The sequence below is a fragment of the Tribolium madens genome, unplaced genomic scaffold, assembly GCF_015345945.1.
Source record: "Tribolium madens isolate multiple individuals breed KSU strain unplaced genomic scaffold, Tmad_KSU_1.1 Scaffold_2;HRSCAF=44;Tcas5.2_LGX, whole genome shotgun sequence".
Taxonomy (NCBI): domain Eukaryota; kingdom Metazoa; phylum Arthropoda; class Insecta; order Coleoptera; family Tenebrionidae; genus Tribolium; species Tribolium madens.
This window is the reverse complement of record NW_025400995.1, coordinates 5,307,422-5,334,917: the sequence shown is the minus strand read 5'-3', so window position 1 is coordinate 5,334,917 and position 27,496 is coordinate 5,307,422. Positions and strand designations below refer to the sequence as shown.

Genomic DNA, 27,496 nt, shown 5'->3' with positions numbered 1-27,496 from the left:
TTTAATCTGTCCGGTATGAAGGTAAATAAAATAAAAAAGAAAGTTACAAATATAAATTTATTTAGTTACAAATGGGAAGGTCTATAATATAGAAAACCCTGAATAATTCGTGTTTGATAATTGGTCAAATGTTTATTTACAAAATAAAAAGTTTGGCCAAAAACAAACAGTCATTATATAGGACATACACATCACTAACAATTCACAACTAAGGTTAATTAATTACTTGCTATAAATAACCTGCTAAAAATTTAGTCTTTATTGATCCCTTAGAAACAAAATATACAAAACATTAATTAGCTGTTGTTTTTCGAATTTAAAATTATTAAAAAAATAAGTTACAATATAACTGAATTACTGAAAGGCTATGTACAAAAATAATTTTGGTTTTTAAAACTACATATTTACATTACTGTATAAACAAATTAATAATTAAAACCGATACTTGTTTAAAATAAAAGAAAAACAACAGAGCATTAAAAATTAGTTTTAAAATAAGTTAAAATAATTTAGCGTCGATTTGTCAGTCTGAAATTTATTGCAGCGTAGTGGAAATGGTGAAGGTAATGTCATACCCTAATTTAACAAAGCACTAATTACATGTTAAATTACTCGAATAAAACATCTCATCTTAAATAAATTATCTAATACTGTAACACAGCTTAATGAAATCTAAATTTAAAACAGGCTACTTATGGTGAACAAAAAATGAAAAAAAAAACCGGGAAATTGTTAACCGCCTGAAACAATATGGACAAAAATTAATTTACATTCAAATAGACCAGGTTTAGATATTAACGTTCTAGGTATATAATTTAATAAGTAATGGTACTTTGTATAAAAATAACACTTTAGAAATAATAATTATTCACAAACCGAAAGCGACAGCTTTCCTTCTCATCTAAGAAAAGTAAATAAATAATGAGTGGCCTTCTCAATCCTATTGCGTTTACAAAATTAATAAGACAGACTAATTTACAAGTCTAAAGTACAAAAGCTGCTAGTTTCTATCTGTTCCTTTAGCCTAAATGAATGATCAACAGACAAGAGTGAATCTTATTTACTTGCCTGTGCGGTTTGAAACAACCGTAAAATGAGCTTTCCTTCACAATCTCACTGTGTTCTAAGACATTAAAAAAATAAATACGAGAATTGCACACAATGAAGTAACACCATGTTACTCCCAACCACTCAAAACACTTTTAATTATATTAATAATATTAACATTACAATTAATTACTAATTCCATCATTAATATTTATAATATAGCTCGATATACAAAGAACGCAATAAATATGACATAAAAAATTAGGAAACTTTTGATTATTTTTGCTAATACATGAATGGCTGCAATCGTAAACAAACGTATGATAAAAGCAACATTAGATATGTGAATGCTGACTTTAGTATACTTACAAAATGCAGTGTGGAAGCTCACTTAACGGATTTTCTTGAATCCCCTGATTTCTGTCGATAGTTGATGTATAAACAAACTATACAAACTTTTTACAAAGATCTTCACATTCAATATACAGCTCTATCATATTTATAATAACAGATGTGACGAACTCTGCAAACTTTGATGAAGAAATAAGACACCACATCTGATGCAAAAAAATCTAATTGTTCCGACACACTATTTATTAGTCAAATGAACGCATCCTACATATAAAAACCTTTTTTTGAAATGCTAATGTCTGTAAAAACTCTTTAAAATTGAAATTATTTCGCTGCAAATTACACTCAAACTCACTGTACACTGCACTTGTTCATAATAGCACAGCTAGGCCAAAAAATCCGGGTCACTGTAGTCATTTTCACTTTCGTCACCCGATGAACTAACAAACTTCCGTCGCTTCTTTTTGTGTCTATGTTTTTTAAGTTTTTCGGATGTTCTTTGAGAACGAGGCGTACGTTTCGTATCACTATCCAACCTCCGACTCGAAATCACCAATTTGGGCACTTTTGGCGGTGAAGTATCCTAGAAAAAAAAAACAAAAAAAACAAGTTACAACTAATCAACAGTGTCATTCCAAACCACCTTATAATTTTCCAAAGCTACTTGATCGGCCTCGGTCAAAATTGACGTAGCTGCTCCTGAAGGATGCGCCCCGGAAACGTTGCCCGAACTCAAGGCCGACAACACCTTAGAATTCTCCTCGTCGTCCGGATCATCAGGATCCAGCTTCAGCATCAACTGCTTGAACTAAAAATGCACACCTCACATTTAAACATTATCCCAAATCACGAAACAACTACCAAGCGAGCAAAAAATTGACCACCAATGTCAAAATTTTCATTCTAGAACTGTTATGACGATAACGACTATTTTTACTCTCACTGGTAGATAATACGATACAGGGTGTTTACAATTTGCGCTTCGTCATGGCGATTAGAGATATGAAGATATGAAAGATTTATATTTTATAGTTTTGCTTCACATTTTTTCTTATCCCAAACAATAGTTGACAAATCAGAGCTAATTCTCTGTTTTCGTGTTAGAAAAAAAATAATTATTCGAGAAAACTTTTCAATGATTCACATGTACAAACAACAAATATTATATTACACTGCAAGAGAAAATAATTAAAAATTTGATTAATTGGAAATATTTTTGTTAAGTAATTGAAGTGTTTACATACCCAGAGCTTGATCAGGATATATTAATATAAAATTTCAATAAAAAGTTAAAATCAAATCTTTCAATAAGGATGAAATTTTTTACGTCATTAATCGAAATGATATGGCATACTTGACATTTTTCAGTTGTAACTTTATTCTTTTATTCCATAAATAACTATATTCACTAACACCTGTGCAATGTATTTATTGTCTGTCGGTTTTTTAATTTACAATTTTTTTTAATTTCCCGAGTTTACTATTTATTTGAATCACCAAAAACATGAGATTCTGAGAAATTTCCGACTCAAGGTTTGTAAACAACATTCGAAAAAAATGCTTATCCCTTTGTTCACCGTAATTTGATTCATCGGATTTATTCTATAAAGAAATTTGTGGTAGATATGGTAGATGTTTTAAATTTGTTTTTTTTTTTTTGTTTGAGTATCGGCAATATTTCTAAGAAAGTTTTAGTCGCTCATCGGCAGACGTGGGGATGCGCGTTGTTAGTAGTGCAGTAGAGCCTTCTTTCTTCAGTTTTAACTATGAGATTGCGGTGTTAGTATTTACGTTTCGTGTTACATTGGGTTAAAACTTAAAACCAATGTGTGATTAATATTGTACAATGTTAAATTGCGGTGAAAATGATGGCATATTATATCCCTTCTGTTATGCCCGTTAAGTTAGCGACTTTGTAATTTCACAGTACTAGATCCTGCGTTATGAATAGAATTTGCAACGATTCTTGCTTATTTTTGGGAGTTTCAAACGATGTAAAAAGTGTAGTTGTGTGTATAGTGCATCCTTGGATCCCCGTGTAGTGAATGTCAGTGCTAGTAGTACCAGTGTTTTTGTACTCCGTGCTTAAAATATAAGGTTGTCTTTGTTAAAAAGTGTAGTTTTTGGAAAATCTTCATCATTTTGTTTTGTGTTAACTTTTTGGATTATTTTACAACAGATGGTAAGTTTTAGAAGTAATTTCTAAGGTGTATAGAACTGTTAACGCAACCGAATTTGTTGACAAGTCTTGGTCAAGTCAGGTCATACCATATCATTACACTTTATGTTAGCTTTATGCGGTTTTTGATAATTGACAAACAACGAAAATTAACAAATCAAGTCTCTGATCTTTAGCCAATCAATTTTCGCGGAATACAGGTGTTCCGTTTTTCTTGTTACAAATTTAAACAGGTGATAGAATATTCAAATTTAAGATAAAAGTTTCCTATAAACATTTTTTCCAATATTTCAGAAACTATTGTAAATAAAATTACAAAATTTGGTACAACTAATAACCTTTATACACCCAAACGAATTGAAAGATAAAATGTACGAAATTTTTACTCAGTAACGTCCTAAACTAGGGAATTTAGGGTAAAAAATACCCTAACTATTTTGGCTGTTGGCTCTTGTCAATTCAGCCACAAAATTCTAAATTTCATAGTTTTTCACAAAAAAGAGGTCTCTTCCGTTTTTTCGATACAACTTACCGTTATTGAGTGAAATCAGTTTACAATTTGTCTTACAGACCATAAGCGGATAAAAATTAAAAATTAAATTCGTTTTACCGTTCAAAACGCCCGTGATTAAAAATTTTGACAACTGATCTTTGAATGAGTGGTTTATCAATTGTACCCACTTTTGTAATTTTATCTATTCTGCAATAGTGGGAAAACCTCATTAAAAAATGCATATCTTTCAGGGGGTGTACACAACATTTTTTGATACATGTTTATAGGAAACTTTTGTCTTAAAATTAAATATTCTATCACCTGTTTAAATTTGTAACAATATATACGGAACACCCTGTATAAATGACTACTGTTATGTAAACGGCAAAAATAGAAAAAATAAAACGTCGGATGTCTCAGCCAAAGGTTTCTCTCTCTACTATTAATAAACAAAAAGTAATTTTTTCACGTATTTGAGGTGGGATGTCTCAAAAATATAAAATAAGTACCTCTTTCACCATATCGTTCTTTTTTGTTCTTTTTTACGGTTAGTATTTTTTCTTATCAATACTAAAAATAAATTTCCCACTTGTTTCTATTCTGCATTTACATACTATTTTGCATTTTGTATACTTATTTTTTTAAATATCTGACAGAGAGATGACTATTCTTAATCCATCAAAATATAATTAATTAACTAATTAATTTTTAATAGAGCACACAACTATTAAAGGTATTTTAAAGTCAAACGCGTGTTTAAGATATTTTTTTTTTAATTTCGTTATACTCACATCTAGATATTGCCGAATGAGGTCTCTCCTGCCCTCCTCATCCAAATACTCAGGCGGATTGCCCTCCTTCAATTTTTGTATTGTACATTTGGGATTAAATAATGCGTTGATACGTCGCGAAGCATTTTTCTCGTACACCTTTGCAGCTTCTGATGGAGAATATTGTTGTATTTTACTGCAAAACCGTCTAATTAGATAAACAAATTTAAATCGCGTTCACATACCTATCGCTAAGGCCATAAATATCCTTCAAATGTTGCTTCAACATGAGCAAAAGTAAACAACCCTGTGCAGTAGTAAGATAAGCTTGTAATTGTCTTGTATCTTCCGGAACTCTACTAACTAGAGCATCTTCATCGTCGTCATCTTCATCGAGGGCGGACACTACGTTTTGGACGCTGTTGTCATTTCCGGACTCCAGGGCCATTCGTTGAGCTTCAGTCATGATCAAACCCTAAATAAAACACTTGAAAAGCGACTCAAAAAATATATGATTAAATACCTCTCTAAACGATTGGAGTAGATTCGTTCCGGATACTGAGATCATAATGTCAATATGATGGACAATGAAAAGCGGCTCGTCTTGCACCATGTACGGAAAATACGCCAAATTGTCAGCCAAGTACAACATATATGATAGACTCGTCCGCTGAGAAACAGAAAATTTAAGAAAAAAACCAGAATGGTTGGATAGAAACATACCACTTGTTCATCAAATTGTTTCAAAATATTTAAGATTAAGGCACGTCTTTGTTGTCTAGAATTGCGTAATATCGAATACAAATAACCGTTTAAGGACGAAGGATATTCGCCAGGTTCGCGAACACGTGACCCTCGTACAATCACATTCCCTTGTAATATTTTTTGTAATTGGTAAGACAACGCTATTCCGAGTGAAGATTTCGTATGAATAAAACCAGGATACTTCTTCTCAATTTCGAGTAATTGTTTATCGGCACTATGAGATACTAATTTTTCAGAGTCAGTACTCATACAAATCAAATACGGGACGATCTGAAAAAATCCTAGTGTAAGACGCGGGAGACACTTTTATCAAGTTTTGTACCTGCACAGGATGAACCAAACCTTGTTGCAATACCAACTGGATAACTCTCAAAGCGGCTTGTCTAACTGATAAATCGCTGTGTAGATACGATTGCAAGATTTCTTTCAAATATAACTGGATAACTGTACTTGCCATACCAGAACTGACATCACCCATTTCTTTCAAATTTTCTTCTTTCGACCGTTTTGACCCTACAATTGACAAATTAAAAAAAAAAAAAAAACGCACACAATATTAACTCACATTCAAGATCTTGTTGTATCATCCTGTTTTCTTCTTCAACTAAATAACTTTCAATATTGATAAGAACCTCGACTCTCATTTTTAACTGTGTATCCTCCGATGTTAAAAATTTGTGATAGAAAATTTTCAATTCTTTCTCTAACATAAATTCGTAATGCCTGATACAAATACAACCAATTGCTTTTAATGTGTTAGCTTGGATGTCAAGATCCTCACGATGCAAAAAGTATATCATTGATTGGTATACTTGATCTTTAATATCCATCTAAAAAAATATCTAAGTCAAGTCAGGTCACAAAAACATATTTCGACCTTACCGGCAGGTCACCAATGACATCAGGATCTTTGAAATCAAAGTACCGCAATAATAACCCAACTGTGAAAAGTGCCCTCCTAAAGTACTGTCTATACTTAGGATCCCTGATGCACTTCACATTTTCAGCCTCTAACCAACCTTTGAAACGTATCATATAATTATTGTATCGTTTAAAACAATCTCTAATCAACTGATAATTCCGCGTAACTTTATTAATAATCGCTCCGAGACAAGACAGACAGCTGCTAACAATAGGTCTTTGTTGTTGCAACACTAATTTCATTGCGTCTTCTTCCAATTGAGCCAAAAACGATTCACTCGGATGATCCATTAGAGGAACAACAAGTTCAAGCATTTTTGCTACACTACTAATTATCTGTATGTCCCCACTTGATTGACATTTCAACCCGAGATACGGTTGGAGAGTACTTGCGTGTTTGACAAGTAATTGCGGCCTTATTTTAGCAAATAAGTAAAGTGTGGTGAGGCAAGCAACCAAGCGCTGAGACGACCCCGTACTATCATTTGTTTCCTCCAATCTGAGCACATTCTCAATCAAACAATCGACGATCTGACGACATGCCAACAGTAGTGCTTTTGGAGGCTCAGTCTGAACTTTTGTAGAGTCATCTTTGTCTTCTTTCGGCTTAAATAACTAAACAAAAACAATAGAATCGAATCTAAAATCGTGTATATACTTACACTGAGTAGAAGTTGCTCAAACCATTCCAGGCCTATTTCTTTGGAAGAGGCTACGACATCAGTAATGTTCATAACTTTACGCAACAAAGACGTGTCCTTAGTTGGCGTGAACCACATATTTTGAAACACTTCCATTACTAACTTTCTAATACCTTCCTCGTCGTTCACTCGCCGAATCATTTTAACACAAATTTCCGGTATTTTCGGAAACTCGGGACATTCGATACAAATATCTTTGAGAATTTTTATGACTCGTTTTCGGACACTAACACCGGTGTCTAAAATTCGCGCCGAAAGCATTTCGTAGTACTTATCAATCAGTTCAGGACGGCTCAAGACGAATTTTCCTACTAGATCGACAGCTGCTTCACGTACCGAAGTCGAATGATCGAGAAAGGAATGATTTACGCCCATTTGCATGTCATGGCGGCCTAAAACCGACGGATCGGCTTCCACGATCATTGTTAGACATTTCATAGCTTTGGTTCTTATCGCTATTGAAGTTTCCTTCAAAACAATAAGTATCTGGAAAGACGTCGGTCAGATTTGTCATACTGTCACGTGATCACACTTACCGCTTTCAGGTACATGTCAAAACTTTGCGAAAAGTAGCGTTTTGAGGCCAAATATTGCGCGATTAGTTCGGCACTGTTGTAGTCGATGTAAGTTTGAAAAATCTGGACGCGGTTTCCTGATGATATCGTTTCTTGAAACGGTCGTATTCTTTGTATTAGAAATTTCTTCTTGTCTTCGATTGCTTTGAATTTATCGGCGTGATCTTGCTCTTGATCTTTCTTTTCCTCTTCACTATCTGAACCTTCATCACTCTCTCTGTTGTGCCGCTTAGCTCGATGATTGTCTCTGGAGTATTTTTTGCTATCTTTAGCCCCTGATGCCAATTGAGACTTTTCAGAAACCGCGTCTCTGTACCACTGAGCGATGTAAAAATGTCGTGCGTATTTATAAGCTTCGTCATTTTGAGCATTAACAGCCAAGAAATCCAAAAGGACACGTTGTAAAAATTGCGTCCTCTCTTCATCGGTGTTTGCTCCCAAATTCTTCTTCTTTGTTTGTTCATCACTATCTTTCATTTCTTCAGATTTGATATCTTTTATCATTTGATCGATGGTGTCTAATTTACATCGTGACAAAACACTATCGCGTCGTAATCGTGCCGCTACTACACCTAAATACTCTAAACTTGCGACTCTGAGTGACATATCGCTGGATTTATTTGAAAAAGTGTGGACAAGCATTCGGCCTAAAAAACTCAAAAGCACTTCAGTGGCCGGCCATTCAGGCTTATTCACAGTTGATAACAAATCCTGTACGAAATTTTCAAACAACGGCCTATAATCGATATCTTCAGATTTACTACCGCATTTATTCAAGAACACACCAAGAAATGTCGTTGCTGTTGAAACCGCCTTGTCATATTTACTACTAATTAAAATATCCTTGTCCACCTACAAAAACCCCCTTAAATGTTGTATCATTTCTAATTAAAACAAAAAACTTACAACTTTTACGTTTACACTTTGTGTACTATCATGAAAATTTTTATTCGCTAGATTATCAGGCAATGCAACAACACACTGGATTAATTGTAAAACCAAAGCTGTTAACATTTGGATATGCTCTTCGCTATTTAGCCTATAGGTTCGTAAACTACGTTTTGTACTAGGAAGACGAGCGATAGAAGCCAAGATATCATCTAACAATAGTCTTCGATGTGTTTCATAACGCGTGAAAATCTAAAAGAATAATTCGGAGTAATTATCTTTTCACCGCTTCGAAATCTAAGCTTAGCCTCATAAAACCCCTTCATATTACTTAAAGTACTTACCGTTGTCACAAGTTTGAGGCAGGCCAACTGCAGTTCGCTCACATTTTCCACAAAAAAGGGCGAAACTCCCATTGATGACGCGTGTAGAACAGATGTGTCAGTTAAAATTTGGATGTTCAACAATTCGGCTAATAGATTAACTAATTCAGAAATTTTCGTATACAAAACTAATATACTCTTCTCTGAAACTGGTGTTGCTTTCTTCTTTCTCCCGTCTTTCTTTTTATTATCTAATCTATACGTTGAATCAAAAGATGGAAAAATTGTATTGCGTAAATGATATTTGATATAAAGCACCACACGATCAATGACTTCTTCTAAATAGACTCGTTTAGGCATATTGGGAGACGTCATTATGTAGAGACATATTAGACATGCATCCGCAGCCCCCATTACGCGCTCCATGGTGCTTTCAAGCCATAACTGACGAAGACTTTCGTTATCCTCCTGTAACAAAACCGTTGTACAAAAATTAATCAAGAAATTAATTTTTCAAAAATTACATCAAGTATTGGCGATACCCTGTCTCCACCTCTTACATTTATTTCTAAAACGTTCAACAACCTGACTAATTTATCAGTAGGTATCATTTCCATTGCGCCTAATATTTTCAATTTAGCGGCTTCAGTACACAGTTCTTGCATTACTACTCGACTCATAAGATATTCTTCTTGAATAATCCCATCTTCGGCTGAAATCAAAACGTGGAACTTTTCAAAAAATAAAAATAAAAAGTAAAATATACCAATTTCGTTAATATCAATATCTTCCGCCGATTTAAGAACGTGTTCAATAGACTTATTAAACCTTAAATATGTATTGGTTTCCATAAGTTCTTCTTGTGATAATTTTTCCAAAACCGGTACAAATTTTTTTTCGACTCGTCTTAATTTGGGTTTGACAACAATCGGTTCCGGTTTTTCTTCTTTATGTACAACTTTCCTCTTTTTATTGCTTCCGACTAAGGCTGAAAACGTATCCGGAACGAACTCGTCATCGCTTTCGTTGTGGTTTCGTTTCTTCTCTTTCTTCCGTTTCGGCTTATCGGACCCTTCCTCACCGTCCGATTCCGAATCTGATTCTTCTTTCTCGTCCTTTGAAAGTACAATACCTAATTCTTTCGCCATCTTCGGTCGCGTTTCAACAAATTTCGATAAACTTTTCTGCATTAGTAATTGATCTTCGACGGATAGTCTATCTAATTTTACAATTGGTTGTTTTATTACGGTTTGATGAGAATTCTCAGGTTCCGAATTTGTTTCTGACACAGCCATACATTCGGGTTTTACATCGCTTGATTCGATTGGGGGCTTACGAGAGTCCGAACCTTCAGACTCTTGCGCCTTTTGAGAAGTGTCGTTCGTCTGACTCGGCGAAAAACCTACAAGAGGTCACGTCAATATCACAGAGAACTTATCACTCGCATTGTTAGAAAATTTATACTGTAATTTGTTTTTACGACTATAAAGTTTATTTCAACGCTGCAAATATTGAAGGTCATTCAACGAGATTTTAAGAATGTACCAAAAAAACCGGAAATTATAACCTACAGCTTATACAAAACGTAAACAAAACCATGTTTTTATAGAAATAGTGAGAAAAAAAAAATAAAAGAATTATTAGTTATTTGGCAATATATTTTGTGGCGCAATCAAAAATATTAAAAACCATTTATCCTCTGATTTAATAGATATTTCTGTGATTATGTAACACGTTAATAAAACGTTTTATCGGTTTGTAATAATTGTTTATTATAGTTTCCTTTTTTTGTGAAAACATACGAAGTTGTACCTTTGGGTGGTTTTCTCAATTGTCTAAGTTGTTCAGCAGTTCCGGTTTCTTTGTGGGCTTCTTCCTGATCGTTGAGAACTGCATTATTAGATATGTGAGTGCTGTTGCAATTAACAACAGGAATTGTTTTTTGTTCGGTAATGACGGAAGGCCTGGGTAGTCTCGTAGCTGGTGAAATTGGACTTCCCTGAGGTGACTGCTGGTTGTAAGTTGAAGGTGATTCCTTCACTGGTATCGTCGGTTGACCTGTGTGATTCCATTGTTGTGTAGATGACGAAGTTGCTGCTTCTTATAAAAAAAAAAACAATTAAACTACGAACTGTTGAAATGAAATGAAATCTTACTTGCGGAGCCGCTAAACACGTTCGGATTACGATCAAGCATCGCGCGCAGTAATTCAGGCATACTTTCTTGTTGGTCAACCTTTGTTTCAGTACTGGCATAGTTATCTTTAACTTCTCTAAAGGGGTAAAATCGTGATTTAGTTCGGGTTTATTAGATTTGTTTCAGTCTTACATATGTTCCGCTGAAGTTTGTACTAACGAATGTACTAACTGGGGAACTAGAACTTCGTCCCGGACTCCAAGCAAATTTTGTGCCTCTTCTGCCACTCTCGGGTGAAATAGCAGAGACTTGTTGCTGAGAGTTTGAGGGGATGGGGTGGGTAGTGGCATTTCAGGCAGCACTAAACAGAAGTTACAACTATAGCGACCTTAAATTTTCAATATTCTGCATAATAAATCACTTGTGTATATTATAGTAGTTTCAATTGACCGTCGGATGATAATGCTACGTGTGTTGTTTACGGTATTTCATGAATGAAAAATGTGTTATTTTTATGTGAGAAAAAATGTTTTCTTTTATTTATTACTTACAGTCTGTTAGACTTGCCACCCCCGCCAAGGTGGTGATGGGAACACTCGGAATTTCCCGATCCATCACAAATAAGTGTGCTCCTCAGCCAAATACCATTTTAAAGAATTCTGCAATTAGGTTACTGGTATAATAAATGTAGTGGCTTTGTAATGTTTCTTGTCTACAAAACGCTTAACCTAACCTAACACTTTTACAAATTTAGCAACAATAAACAAATATTTTGTTTGATTTTTCAAGTAATGTTAATCACTGTTTACATGATCACTTTAAACAAAATATACGTTCTTTTTGCCTGAAAAGCACTGCAAGTGACATAACTGTCAACACCATTTTAGATGACATTTGACATAGAGAAATAAATGGAAAAATAATCAACAAATATCATTTTTGGGCACTCACTGACGGTTTTAACTCGTTTTGCACTGATTTGTACACTTTTTCTTCTTGTAAATATGATTACTTGACGGATGCATTATCGAAGTATATGGATTTGTTTGTGAATGCTTTACGAACGATTCCATCCGAATGTGAGTTTATGGCTTAGGCATAGCTACAAAGAAGTTCGGTACATCGCTGATGCCTACATGTTTGCCCGAATATATCACTCGCACACAATTTTAACACTCATTTTCATATTAAATAAAATGCCATCGAATGGCGACGTTCTAAACAGACAGTTGATTGGGGAGGCAAACTCCAGTTAACCAGTCCTTCTCTCTCATTCGGTATATTTCAGGTATTATCCATCAGATGACACTACTTTCCCGCCTGTGCTCATCCTCTTTAAACATGGAATTCCGAGAATAACAACGCTTTTCCCACAACTTACCGATTTCTATTCACAAAAACATTGTAGCTGTAACACACCTGTTCCTATTTATTTTCAAAGAAACCAATTTTAACACAACGTCTTGCAATTTTACTAAATGAGAAACAATTGAAAATCAAAACACGTGTTGCCACCCCCAAGAAAAATAAAACAAAAGGTTCTAGCTATTTGAAATTTTTATTTATGTTTAAAAATATTTCACTTTGCTGATCGGCAAAAAAAGAAAAATTGTTTATCACAAAACATTATATTTAATTAACTATCATTAATTACAATGCCATGCCAAGTGTGCAGAAAAATGTTAATTGTCAATACCCGAGTTCGCGCATACACAGTGATCACAAAAAAAAACTCCAAATATTTAATGTAATAAAATACGCAAAAGTCATTTTTTAAATTAAATATAAAAAATGCTATTTTAATTTTTAACAGAGATAAACTCTAAAAACCACTAAAGAGAAATAAACCATCCCCACTATTGCAGTTGTTGGAACAACAAACCCAAACGCCTTGCTGTCTACTAGCAATGCAGTGACGTCACAAGCGATCGCAACTTTGTAAAACAATAACATCAATATTTTTCATTTAAGGGAACGTTTATTTTTTATATGAAAAATTAAAATGTTTTGTACTGTGAATATGTTTTGTAATATGAATAATTAATGAAAATGTTTAGTTTTCTTGATTGTTATACAACCAACATTACGCGAACATGTAATAATTAATATACGTTGACACTGCCTATAGGATTTTTTTTTTAGTTCAATCAAGTCAGATTTTTTTTAACAATCAATATAGATATTGATAAAAAACTAATGTTGAGTGATCGTAAATGAAAATTGTATAATTTGCTATTTTTTTAGTAGTTATTCCAACGACAATGAAAAAAATACACGATCCTGCTTCCATTATGTATTATTCTCAGAAAAACGTCTTGCCGTCGCAGACGGGTGTTCCAGCGAGACACCGAATGAAAATTTCTATTGGTGTTGTTATTTTATATTATGACGTATTGTACGTTTATTTATTTATTTTTTTAATTACTTTTCATACTTACCTTTATAAAACTGATTAAAACTGGTTGGTAATGTGATGTGTGAATTAAAATAATTGAACACATTTAGTTACTTGTAAAAAATAGAAAACAGTAGATGTATAAATAAATAAATTTGTATTTATTTATTTATAATAATAAAGGACAGTGTATAAGCTGAGAGGTACTTAAAGGACTATAAATAATGAGTTAATGTTTTTACAAGGACCATTGATGATTGTAAAAAGACATGTAAGAAGAAATAAAAAATAAAATCGAATAGTCGTAAATGTATCAGATCTATTTTATACATACGATATATTACAAAATCGAAATAGTAGATAGTAACTTTGAAGGGAATGATTAGAACCCAATGTAAATGTAGCTTTTATACTTTATTGTATTGAGTTTTGTCAACATGGAAAAGTACAAATATTGCATTACACCGACTTCTAGCCTGGAATACACAATAACATTGTGTGTAATATTAAGAGTTGTCCTGACTGCAACGCAATGGCGATGCGATTACACTTGCATACTTAGTATTTGCCAGTGTCCAGTGCCAGTGTACTTATTATTTTAGCCTACTGTTCGCACTATCCGATGACCTGGTTCCCAGCTTCCACAGCCTTCTCGTAAAGAAACCCAATCGAATGTGAATCTGAACCGAATCGAAGCAAACCCGAAACAAGCTAATCGACATCAATCAATCAAATAACTAAACACTGCACGGAGATCGTTTGCCGTCTGCTGAATACAATTCCCGAATCTCTACGGCGATTCAACTAATACTCAATATCTAATATCAATTACTGATACAATAAATAGGTATAGATTACAAATAACCACCAAATGACAATAATACACACAAATGCAGCATGTGACACTGGACAATAAGCAATAAAAGACAATGAACAGTTTAATATTAAGTATAATAATAAGTAAACGTAACTAAAAGTTGGAAACACAGAGATCTGACCTTTGTTGGTAGTAAGTAGGTGTAGTCTGCGATCCTCGCCGCGGCTTCCTACTACTACTATTACTAGTACGATGTTTTGGTAAATTGTTTTTAAAATTATTGTTATTTTTTTCATTATGTGATGTACGACTACTAGAACGGTTGCTCGGCTATTAAATTAGTTTTCGGTAATATTTATTAGTGAATCAGTTCAGTTCCATCAGCAGGGCTTGATGGGTGCACCGTATCGGGAGTCGGTCTGTTGATATGTCGTCATCGTCACTTGAATACTTCTTGACTTGATCACTTCACCTTCCATCCTTGCCGGGATCCGACAGCACAACGCTAGTTGCTAGCTGCTAGCTGACTCCACAGTCCTTAGTTGTCCTTTTTTAGAAGACTCGCGGCACCAGGAGGGAAGACGGACGGCCGAGCCGAACGCGCAACGCGTCCGCGCCAGCGCGACCCTCCGCCGCAAGGTAGTAGAGAGCAAAAGATCTTACAAACCTCGCCTCTTATTCTAAAGCTAAGTATATTGTAATAAGAACTTTCTTATAATAAGTTATTGCATGAATTACAGTTTATGAGGTACTGTACTTCCTAATAATATAACCTCTGTACATATAACTTTTGCACTCGATATTTATAATAATAATAACCACCATTTTATCAAAACAGATAGAATATAAGTATGAGTATATAATATATGTATATATCAATCAGTGGTTTTTTAATAATGGAATGCATCTCGTCACAACAATATTTGAGCTATAGCCCTGCTTGGCGCCGGGCGGGATTGGGCGAACCCGCATCCAGGGCGAGCGTCTCGGCGTTGGCGTTACGGCGCCCATTTCGCCGGGTCGCCCGCCCGCAACACAACAGCTACACACATAGAGAAAGTAACCAATAGGAATATGTACTATGTTACACTTACGCTAGAGATCTACACAACACACAAAGAGATAACCCTTATGTAGAGAGATACGTAATAGTGATATACGTAATCCATAATAATTAATAATCAATCATGACCATAATAGAATATCTCGTAATAAGTAATAATACATAATAATCAGAATAATATCAATTTAATATACAATGATTAAAAAAGTTAAGCGGTATATTTAGCAAATGGCTAGCCAAATAGAAGCTAAGAATGGTAAACAAGCATTGCTGATAGACATATAATATCATTTGAAATAGATCGTTGTTCTGTAAATGGAATTAGTCTACACGAGTTTCGATTTAGGCCAGAGTAACCAATAACATCACCTACGTCACTAGTTTGTGCTCGGAACACTAACTGTTTACTGACTTAGACTGTATACAATATAAGATTGTACGTCGACCCGTACGCGTTTGCAGTGGAGTATGGAGTTCGCGGCGATGGTCGCGGTCTTTTTCCGGTCCGCCTATATATATATATATAACATCAGACCGCGCCCGATTGGACCTCGGGAGCCCCCCGCAAATAGGCCCGGCTATCACAAACGAGGGGCATTTGTCTCATTCTTATCCCGATTATTATTTTTTTTACTTTTCAAACCGACTCAAAATTCCAACCACAAAACCGAAAACACGCGATTTACGCAACGACCTCAAAAACACTTTTCCCAATTGTGCGTTTTTTTATTGACGAAAATGATATGTTTGAAATATTTAAGCAAATCCTGGCGTTTTGTGGTCCCGTGAAGCAGTTTTGTACAGAAAATGATTGAATTGTTTTGGTGTTAATTTTTTGAATTGTCACGCGCAATGATTTAATCAGTTAGTCGAGGTACTCACCATGGAAATGTGGCAAAGATGAGTAGTAGTGGTTCGTTGTCTCAAGCCAAAAAAAAGCGAATTTTTCCTTTAAATATGTACTTAAATAAATTAAAAGTCGAATAATAGTCAGCCAAAATTGTGCGAAACAATGTCATAGTTTCGGTTCGTTTTATTATTGATTAAAGCGTATAGTTTACACACAAGTGTATCGAATTTCATTCGGCGGTTTGAGTTGCTAATAATCAAAACTGCTTACAAAGAGAACCCGCAGTGTCATTGAGGTGGTTACGTAATATCGTTAATAAAAATAAATGAAAAAATTGGTGCATTCTAAAGCGGCGTTGTTTCGGCGTATAGTTTCGGAACAGTGCATCATCTGGCACCGCTTTAGAACGCGCTTCTGCTACTTCTTATAATATTAATAGTACGTACGTGTTAAGTATGTCAGCGTATTATTATTGGGGTTGCGTCGTTTTTCGAGTTTGGTTCGTGTGTTCGGTTTTGAGTTCCAAATTGTCGATAGAGGTCCGTTTAAAATTTTTCTACTGGTACTAGTTAGTATAGTAATAAGTCCGCTGCACTCCCTCGCCTGGTTGCTAATCGTTAGTTTCGATTGCCCCTCAATAAAGCTACAAGTCTCGCCTTATAATTGTACTTATTTGCCTAGTTCGATCAAACTTATAATTTCTATGTACATGTTCGTATTCTGCGCTGCCGGGCGGGCGTGTGCGTTTCGCTTATTTATCAAACCGACGATACATGCAATACGTAAACGTATAATGAAGTGGCAATGGTCCAGATCAAAATGCCAAAACACAATCTGCCATTGTTAATAGCATGCTCTATAAAATAGTATGTATCGATATACTCATTATTATCCGATCTCAAGGTACGAGTGTTTTATAAAAATAAAGTGATTCTTTAGTGGAAGTGGCTGGTTAGTCTGTAGGTGGTTAGAGGCGGCGCGACCTCCGCGATCGATATCCTCGCGGTAGTCGCGTCGCTTGTGCAATGCGTAGTAGCAAGTTGCATCGACGTCAGCGAACACCGTGAGACATCACAACAGAGGAAATGTAATTGTAATGAAACCAAAAATTAAAACAAAATCAAAAGTAAATTTTAATCGGTTTATATTGAAAATAAAGAAATGAACCAAGTCGTTAAAATAATCAAAAACTAAATTAACAAACTATAAGTCAAAACCGGTACGAAACGTCCGTTTCGTCCTCAAAACCAAAAATAAAATAAATCATAAATAAATAATAAATTAATGGGACAGTTGTGGTCTCGCTAAAGCATTGCCGTCGCTTACTTGATGGCATTTCAAAGCAAAACCACGCAAATTCTTCCTATCAGAAAGCTGAGGTGGTTAGAAATCCGGTAAACGTGAAACTAAACACAACACACAATAAGAATGTACGGAGCACCGATGCGGTGAGGGTGTGACTGATTTTCAGTCGTCCATGCCGCGTCTGCGTCCGCGTCTAGTCAGTCACGCTTTTCAGCATAGTCCGATATAAAATGTCTAACTGGTGGTGAAACCGTAAAACCTATAATTTTATTAACATGTAGTTTGGTGCCCATCACCTATCACATGCAGACATAACTAATCAATTATATATATATATTTATATTTCTATGTAATTTATTTATTTATAGTCAACCCTCGCCGCGACGGCCGTCCGTGAACACAAATTACAAATACAACGGTACAACGCCACCAAACTCCAAACTCATTTTGAGAGCGTGCGTAGCCGTTGATGCGACTAGTCTCAATTTAAGAAATACACAAAACACTACATATAAATACATAAATTATACTAACCAATTACATTTTGAAAGTAATTACGAAATTATACAATAATAAATACTATATGTAAATATATATTGTTTAGCTATTATGAATCTTTGGGCGAGTTCCCAACATGTCAATTAACGGTGATGGCACAAATTTCATAGACATTAAATAAAAAACATCAGACCGTAGAAATCTTTGCTATTAGGAAACGCGAATGCACTTCTGACTAGCTTCGTATCTTTTTATAAGTACTAAGTTATTAAATAGGGAGGTGCGCTTTTGGCGGGCGCCCCCGTTCCTGCCGATCGCTGTCGCACACCATCGTATTAAATTACCTATATAGAGCCCGTATAATTTACACGAACAGTGAACAATAAATAATAAATAATGTTTAAATATTGGCGACGTATGCGCAGCGTCCGGCAAGTGCGCTGGTGTTGACTAAACGTCGCTCTATGTAGTTTTACTTTTATTCGTTTTAAAGCTGACCTGCAGGACACGGTTACCCAGCGTGTAACCGTTTAGCGACTGGATGGCTACCACGGCTTCGTCATAATTGGTCATCGTGACAAAGCCGAAACCTTTACATTTGTTCGTCTGCAGGTCACGGATCACTTTGACGCTCTGGACGGCTCCGAACGGGCCAAACAACTGCCAGAGAACATTCTCTTCTGTTTCTGGAGCGAGGTTATATACGAAAATGCACCAACCGGAACCGTTCATAGCGTTTCCGGGTAGCATGGAGTTGGCCAGCAGGTCTCCGGCCAGCGGAGAATACCTGAAAACAAAACACGATCAACGTTACCGATGGGTTATCCTTCTAGAAGAGTTTCGCTATCCAACCTGAATCGTCCCGTTGGGTGGTGGATAGGGCCAGCGAAACGGCGAGTGGCTTGGGGAGTTAGATAAGCTGCCAATGGAGGAATGGCTTTGTTGTTGTTACTCGGGTTGTTGGCAAATTTCACTGTTATAGGTTCGGTGGAGCCTTTAGGAATGGTACCATTGAGTTCTTGAATTGCTCGTTCTGCTTCTAAACGTTGGTCAAAACGGATGAAACCTACTCCTTTCGACAGGCCTGAATTGGAAATATCAATATTTTCATAAATTTACCGACACTCGCAACTAGATAAAAATCAGATCGCTTTTTTTATATTTACTAGTAAAGACAATATCAACGATCTAATTTTTAATATCGATACGAGCAAGCCGTTTATGAAAGTCTCCTTCAAACATCAACTGGAATACTGAAAGGTATAATCAAAAATCAAATTATTGACCAAGTGCAGTAAAGGTAATCATGCATCATTGTTACATCAACTGAAAACCTTCAAGCACATTCGTAAACAGCCTCTCGTAGTGTATAAAGGTTCGGAAAAAGCAACGACAATTGCAGATTTTAAATAAAACATGTCGTCATATCGTCGTCACTTTTTGGCATGTGTTGTGTCATGTATGTTATGTGTGTTGTATGAATGTAAATGTATAACGTGTTGGGTAGTGTGATTGCTCTGCTCTTTTTTAAATACAAAATAAACGAAAAAACGAAAAAAAATCAGCAAATCAAAATTAACATGCCACGATGCAAAATAAAGAAAATTAAAACAATAACAACAAAATAATAAAAATAAAAGCAAAATGAATTTTTCCAAACTGAATGAACCAAGAGTGATTAATTAAATTTAGAATTAGACTCTGTCAATTGATATGGGGGGAGGGGTGCATCGTTCAGCTTCTCCAGAACATTGGTGTACTTTAAGACACGAACGTTCAAGCAACTAAACATTTACAATGCAGTTTCGTTAGCGTTCTGGTTAACTCGCCATCTTGAATTTTGACTTGTTGAAACTTCTAGATAGATAGTATGATCGCGCCCGAAACAGAACAACCAAAGAGTGGATTTGGTGGTTGTGGGTGGTGTTCATTTGGGTGTTATGGTAGAGAGAGAGAGAGGTACGTACCAGGCAAATTCTCTCCGGCCCCCGTGACAAATTGACGTACTAGGGAAGAGAAGAGAAAAACGCAAAATATAGGTACAGTAAGACAAATAATTTGTGAATTAACAGCAACCGGGTGGGACCCACCTCGGACTGCCGCTGGTTTTATTCAGATATGAGAGCCAAATTTCAACAGTAACTCTGAATTAAATCATATTAATAATTAAATCAAAGCTACCACATCCAATAAAAATAATAAAAACTAAATATTTACTGATTATAATAATCAATAAACAAACTGCAAGTATGTTGATGTATTCTGTATGTATGTTACTGTGATTGTGGCATCAACTCCACCGGCAAACATCCCTGGACCTGGTTCACTCTCACACACGCAACTAAAAATTCAAACTAGCAATTTAGGCTCGAGTGTACCTCTTTTGCCCACGAATCTTCGCGGCGAAGAACTGCAACCTTGATTGTTGCAAAGCTGATGCGATCAAACACTCTGTGGTGTGTGTCTGAGTCTGGTTATCGGCAGTGTACATATACTATCGCAGAGTGTACGATCGCAGGTTGTTGTTTATACAAAAAATGACGTTACGACAGACTCTTACCGGTTATGTTGTCACATAAAATGCGCGATGTTATTATACGACCATACGGACTAAACAGAGATTCCAAGTCTTGTTGGGTCATGTTCTTCGGTAATCCGGAAACGTACAGGTTTGCACCCTTGATTGCTTCGGAACTTGGCCGCGCATATGACACCTGAAAGAAAACCACATCCTGCTACAGATCCGATGCCAAAATCATCGCACTTTGCCAACTCCAATAATTCCAAACATCTAAGTCGACGATTTATGCTTATGACCCTGTCGTTCGCGAATTCGGCCCGCGATCTTTTAAACGATTAACACTTGTGTCCTCACCTTAATTGTCTTGTTCTGCAATCTTAATCCGTTCAGTGTATTAATTGCTTTTTCTGCATCTTCTGGTCTGTGGTAGTTTACGAAACCATAACCAAGTGATTGCCCTGTAAGCAATGGACTAGTGATAACCCCAGGCACTGCAGGAAACCAAATTACGAAAAAATACGTGTTAATAAAAAAAAACTAAACAAAAATCAAAGCAAGCAACTTTATTACAACCATAAACTACATAAACAAAAAGTGTTAAAAACTATAAACGTGCCCTAAAATAAACGGCCACAACTCCCTATTCCATTCAGAAAATCAAACTCCGGTCTCATTCATAGTGAATCCCACTGCCGATCGATAACATGACATATCAACCTTATAAATGAATTTTTATAATAAAGAACTCCAAGATAAATATTTGCTTAATGTTCAACCAAATTAAAGCAAATACATTTTTAACAACCTGCCTTTCTTAATAGATAAGACACAAATATTATCTAAGTGTAGTTTCGGGTAAAATCGTTACAGACACCGTAACGGGATGCAGATATAAATACACAGACAATTGAATGAAGCTTTGTAAAAAGCATATGACACTCGCGTCCCCCTTGAGCACATATGCGTGAGGGTACAATACACGTGCCAATGACTCATTTTCATTGACAAAGGGGAAGCAAAGAAATTTGGGAAGCTAATAAAAACGAGAACGATTTTCAAAAAAGAAATCATCATGATATTTATCACACTACCACAGAATTTGTGCTATTCTTCCACAAGCGAGTGGTATGTTTAATTCTAAACAGTGCCCAATTTAATCATGTTACAGGAAGCTTGAAGCCACCAGTGGCAGAGCGTCGTAACTTTATCAAGTGAATTGTTTTTAAAATTTGAGATCTACGCAAACATTAAACAATGTTCGCGTGCCATTATCACGATAAATAATAATGAAAATAAAATTCCATTTTGTAAAGGTAGTCCAAATTTACAAATGTCTACCCTTAGTTCAAAAAAACAATCATTGTACACTGACATAATTTACAATGTATGATAACAAAATAGTGATGAGTATGTATACAATTCGCATATTAATTACTGTCAAACGCAAACGACATGAAATGTGTAAACTTTTATCGTTTTGGTTCTTTATGTGATTTTTCTTTCATGTTGTTTACATTTATCGAATTGAATTAATGGTAACGTGGAAATCTCAAAATGTAAGAAAATCGATTACAGTTTATAATAATACTTTGGCACTGTTACAAGTTTTATAAGTCCTATAAATAACTACATTGCGTGGATTACTGTTTAACTATGAACGACATTTAGGTTAAAACCATGTTTCATTTATAAAATTGTCCAAGTTTGTTAACTTATAGTGGCGTAAAAACAAACTGGTTAAATATAGACAGCAGCGTTTTTAATTTATGGAGTAACAATTTCGAAAAAAATACGACTTTTGGATCGTCTAACATAACTAGAATTACATAATCACACACTGCATACCTGTAACTTTATCACGAATTAATTTGCAACTTTCGACTTCTCCAATACTGGAAAATAAAGATCGGATTTCTTCTTGTGTCATGGTTTGGGGTAGGTAATTAACGATGAGATTCGTTTTGGATTCTTCTTGACCCCCACCGACTTGGCCCCCGCTGCCTCCATTCTGTTGTCCAACAACCCCCGAGTCTAATCCGTTGGACATCATGTTCTCGTCGCTGAACTCAAAATCGTAATCTAGAACTTCCTCAATGGTGGCGGCTGTTTTGTCTTCTTGCGAAGAACTTCTTTACATTAAAATCAACTTGTTTAATTCACTAATCGAGTATAAAAACAATACGAAATTTCTAACACGTTTTGGTTTGCTTTTTCAACTTTTTTTTGAACTCTGTTACAATCTTCTTCGTATTAAAGGGGTAGAAAAATTCCCTATTCTACAATCTGAAAGAGAAGAAAAACGAGATTAATCAAAACGACAAGGCACTCGAGGGTTTTCATCGAGGAAATGGACCGGAAAGAAGGAAACAATTATTGTCTAGGTAAGCAAACACCGGAAGCCATATTGGTGACATCACCAACAAAGAACTAATTAGATTAACTCGATTATCCCGAGCAGACACTCGGAATTACACTGTTTTGCATTTTACAACAATTCATTATCACTTTTGTTTGTGACTCCATACTCAAACCAAATTATTCACACAACTCCAACCAGCTGATAACACTAACACTGGTATTTTATCGGTTTGTCCCACGTACTCTACCAGACGATTATTACAGATTTGTAAAAATTTCAGTTACTACAATCAGTACATTTTTATTAACTCAATCAATTCGCAGATTTTACGACCAAAACCAAACGTGAATCAAACATCTATTAACTACAAGGGGCGTTTTATGTTACCTTGCCTTGACCAAACAAAAAAATCAAACCTATAGTTTCTGATATTAAAGAACATACCTACATTACGACGTACAACTCACAAACATATTACGCTTATTTTCTGTGTGTCTATGTCTATGAAGGTCAAAACAACCCTCAGAACTCAGGCTATGTGGACTGCTCATAAATAAATGACTTTAAGTTGCTTTACATTGTTTTATATTCATTTATATTTATTTTAACTTTGAGTTATAGATACATTATTTGTTTTTTTTTTTTTTAATATTTGTAGTTTAATAACTGGGTGTGAACCCGCTGTAAATAAGATGATTATTATTAAGTTGATTATTTTTTATATAAGTAACTTCCTACTTCACGAGCACATGAATTTGATTTTGGTGGTATTTATAGAAGCTGATCTATTTTCGGATAAAGAAGCATATACAAATCGTAGAAAATTTTGAAGAATTTCTAGTGTACTTTATAGCTGAAAATCGTATACAGCAATTTATTTTCTTATTTTTTTGGTCAAAACTCGCATTACCTGGAATTGACCAGCAGCCTATCAACCGGTTTATGAAAATATAGCTGAGAAATCACATTACAATAATGTCTGGTAATGCATTTGGCATGGTTGTTAGTCAATTATTTGATAAGGTAAAGGAGGTGTAACGTTTGGAAAAGCGCTCAAGTGATTGGTTTAAGACACGTGCGTTACAACTATTCTTCCGTCTGATTCTCTAATAACAAATCCAAAAATAAAATTTCGACAAAAAAGGAGGCCGCGTTTTCGAACAAAACTGTTTCAACAATGTTTTGTGTGTTAGGAAAAAGACAAATAAAAAATTGCGATAAGGGAAAGGTAAATTATTGATTATTTCGAGTTGACAGTAGGCGGTGATAACTTACCTAAAATTCAGAAAATCACATTTGCGTGAAGTCATAGTGATATTCAAATTTCGGGCTGCGTTCACTAATTAACAGAAACGGAAAAAAAATGAAAAACGAAACAAAAATAAAAAACTAAAATAAAAAATGAAACAGCTTCTACGCGTTCAGAACTGTTACTGCAATTAACGCCGGTACGGTACAGTGGGGGCTTTCAACTAGGTATCGCGAGTTTAATGCACATGCGCAAGTATAAATTTCTATTCTATTTTTAATTTTTAGCAAATTTTTACTAAAACTGAAATAGAATATTTACTCCAATAACACGAAAATACACATTTCCGATAGAATGAAATTGTGAAATCAGACATTCGAGTCGACTTTACGCCGTTCTTTGCCGCACTCGCCCCTTGTTATCATCGGCGATAAAAATTTAACACACTTGCAAATGAACGCATCCCTGATGATAACATAAATGGCACAAGCGAAACTGGTTTGGTTTTTTGTAGCACGTGCGGCATATGGCAAATTAAAAGAGGGTAAGTTAGCTTCTAAAAAGAGACGCCTTGAACCACCCTTAAAGTAACACACGTTGAATATATTTGATATAGCTCTATCTCAGTCTAGATTTAATAACAAGGGGGAAGGGTGCACCTAATCAGTGGGTACTGAACAGCTGATGGCATACAAAGAGGCCCTTTCGCCCCTAGTCTAACTTATTCCCAGACTGGAGGCCGTTCACCCGCAACTCTAGTTTTAAGAGAGATTTATTTAGGGGCACTTATTAATTTTTCAGCAGGATTTTAATGACATCTGGAGTGATTACGATCGCGTTTGAACTTTGAATTATTTATAAATTCAAGTCGCGTGTTTTGGAAATTTTGGTATGTCCATATGGTACCAAACTGGCCAGGTGTCGGCTGTGACCTGACCTATTAAGGGCGAGATTAGATCATATCCAGATTGGGTCCCGTCAATGAATATTCACGCACGTGAAACGCTTGAATTTTTATCAGATAAGCAAAAAGAATTTTGAGGCTAGTTTTATTTCGGTTTGTATAAACGCAAGTAATGGTGTGTGTTTTGAGAATCAATAAAACTATTTATAAATGTCATATTTTTGATGAAAATACAAAAATACGCCAAGTTCACAAGCTGGTACAAAGCCGGTATTTGGGCAGTTCCGGAGCAATCTTCGGTTTAAATCCGGGGGTGGAAAATGCTCAAAATCACCCGAAATCTAGTCGAGATTGCAAATCGACATCGCGTGGGTGACATGGAATACAGGAATAATGGTAATCGAGGCACGGGCTTTGGCCAGGCCGGCTGTAGTATTGATCGTCGACAACTCCCTTCCCACAGTCGCAACCCCCGCGACTCTCAGCTCAAACTACCGGCATCGCGCTAATCATTACAACTCACGTAAATTGTTTTGCGAATTTTAAGAATGGACTAGCGACAGGTTGAGATTTTTAATCTGGTGGGTCACAGGTGGGGGTTTTAACTACTCAAAAAAAGCTACTTACCCTTTGACGTTGGTGTTGAATCCCAAGATTGTAGCACAAATTATTGTAAAACGTTTAAACGATTGAAACTGTATTACGTATCCACTAACAGTGCGAGATTGAAGAGAAATGGTAATGATGGAAGAAATGTATGAGTATTGTACAATGACGGGAGTGAACAGTAGTTAAAACAGGCGTTAAAAAGGATTGCACTTATTTTTAAAGATGATTAAATATAATAATTTTCTAACGATGCAAGGTTATTAAGCCAACCTAGAGTACAATAATTAACCGAACTATGAAACTTTCAATAAATATTTAAATAATTTATATATTTATACTATTGATTAAATATAGACAATAGTAGTAGGAATTATTAGTAATAAGTAATTATGCAAGGAATGATATTATTACATAACGTACACTACCAAACGTAACACAAGTGTTATTCAGAGAGTGCAATAACTAAATGGTGTTGCATGGCGCTGGTGAGGAGGGTGTCGGCCAGGGGTTGCAAACGGTCGATATTCTGCGCGCGCTTTCACCCCTGGCCCGGGGCCGACGCTGGCGACGCCGCCCCCATTCATGCGCTGCTACTCTTCCTGCAATTCACCTGCCTCCGGCCGCCAGACGTTTGCAGGCGCTCCGCCAAGGATAACGCGCTCCTTGCTCCTTCCCCATGCGCTGCTTGCATCCCCGTTCTCCGTACGCGAAATACGTCATCCTTACGCACGCTTAATTGCCCATTCATCTTACTTAGACTGATCACATCATTCTAATCATCTTCTTCCTGGCGCACCCCAAAAACACCGCTCAAAAACACCCAATCGATATACAATCACAAAAACTTGCTTTTTTCACCACAAAAACCTACCCTAATGGTCAGTTTTCCGTCAACAAGATTAAATTAAATAGGGGATGAATTAAACACCAATATCAAGCGCCACTCGCATTTTTCAATTTAAAAGTACGATTGCTTATTGATCTTTTCAAGAATAAAATTTCACAAGATTATTGTTCAAACATTTTTTAGCCACATTTTTATACGATCCAATTATAGGATGTAAATTAAGCACTGATTAAATGTCAGTACAGTATGCGTGTAATATAGGTATATTATATATAGTCTATAACATTCCCGTATTAAAAATTGTTGCACTTCACTGAATTTTGCTAGACGTCCACCAAAAACCCAGACGGTCTTACTACATTTTTTATTCGTTGCAGGAACAACTTTATAAAGCTCCTTAAATTTTTGATAACTGAATCCTGTTCGTAACACATCTTGTAAAATTTTATTTTGTAGTCTATTATTTTAAATGTAATTTCAAATTCGTCTTTTTAACTTATGTTTGCAAACGTTATCTTACCAGTTATAAATGAATGTTTTTCGTATGATTTTTGCTGAATGTGCGTTAGCATAATGGAATAAATTACATGTAAAAGCCATAACGGCAGCACACTTTATAAAGCTTCGACCTTTCCCTGATAAAGCTCGACTTCAGCGAGAAGCCAACTGGAAGATGGTTCGATAAACCTGTTTCATACATTACCTTTCTCTTAACTAGGTTAAGAGGGATCTAATTTTAAGATGTATTCTCAATTTTAGTCTGGCTGTTCCATATGGTAATTAAATGTTTTATACAACCAAATACGCACAATTGCATTGCACGTTGTGTTTTCCGGTCATCGACCTTTTCGAATGCACATGATGATTATGATAATGTGATGATAGAATAATTTACGACTTTACGAGGTGCGTCCAATAATGCCTATTTTT

The 27,496-nt window shown here is 35.5% G+C and overlaps 3 protein-coding genes across 9 annotated transcripts in view; 1 reads left to right on the top strand and 2 right to left on the bottom strand.

Annotated features, from left to right (window-relative positions):
* Positions 1 to 39: 39 nt before the first annotated feature.
* LOC123006138 (nipped-B-like protein) lies at positions 40 to 12,395 on the bottom strand. Its single transcript, XM_044400378.1, has 20 exons — positions 12,101 to 12,395; positions 11,701 to 11,808; positions 11,342 to 11,510; positions 11,170 to 11,285; positions 10,826 to 11,113; positions 9,780 to 10,415; positions 9,538 to 9,725; positions 9,035 to 9,481; positions 8,709 to 8,942; positions 7,764 to 8,654; positions 7,189 to 7,713; positions 6,488 to 7,141; positions 6,171 to 6,435; positions 5,928 to 6,118; positions 5,564 to 5,875; positions 5,364 to 5,510; positions 5,086 to 5,315; positions 4,862 to 5,036; positions 2,042 to 2,206; positions 40 to 1,981 (listed from the first exon to the last, which is right to left on the bottom strand). The coding sequence occupies exons 2-20, from the start codon at positions 11,762 to 11,764 to the stop codon at positions 1,784 to 1,786; spliced, it is 5,895 nt and encodes a 1,964-aa protein (XP_044256313.1). The 5' UTR covers positions 11,765 to 11,808; positions 12,101 to 12,395; the 3' UTR covers positions 40 to 1,783.
* The window catches only part of LOC123006141 (cytosolic carboxypeptidase 6), a 30,792-nt gene continuing 6,474 nt past the window's right edge, over positions 3,179 to 27,496 (top strand). The window contains exon 1 of one of the 3 annotated variants that reach the window (XM_044400382.1): positions 3,179 to 3,580. Coding sequence is in view for 1 of the 3 variants with exons in the window: in XM_044400380.1 (XP_044256315.1) it covers positions 24,687 to 24,750 (64 nt within the window). In the remaining 2 variants the exon portion in view is untranslated. Of the gene's footprint in view, positions 3,581 to 18,587; positions 19,338 to 24,532; positions 24,751 to 27,496 lie in introns of those variants that run through there. The other 2 variants (XM_044400381.1, XM_044400380.1) reach the window with 2 other exon arrangements.
* Positions 13,844 to 26,173, bottom strand: LOC123006143 (ELAV-like protein 3). Of its 5 annotated transcripts, none has more exons than XM_044400386.1 (7): positions 25,738 to 26,173; positions 22,444 to 22,881; positions 20,953 to 21,089; positions 20,638 to 20,791; positions 20,045 to 20,083; positions 18,930 to 19,161; positions 13,844 to 18,864 (listed from the first exon to the last, which is right to left on the bottom strand). In XM_044400386.1, the coding sequence occupies exons 2-7, from the start codon at positions 22,646 to 22,648 to the stop codon at positions 18,540 to 18,542; spliced, it is 1,092 nt and encodes a 363-aa protein (XP_044256321.1). In that variant the 5' UTR covers positions 22,649 to 22,881; positions 25,738 to 26,173; the 3' UTR covers positions 13,844 to 18,539. The 5 variants fall into 5 exon arrangements, with proteins under 5 accessions (XP_044256321.1, XP_044256320.1, XP_044256322.1 ...); XM_044400385.1 differs by lacking the exon at positions 25,738 to 26,173 and adding an exon at positions 24,233 to 24,397; XM_044400387.1 differs by lacking the exon at positions 25,738 to 26,173 and adding an exon at positions 24,233 to 24,397 and having other exon boundaries at positions 20,953 to 21,056.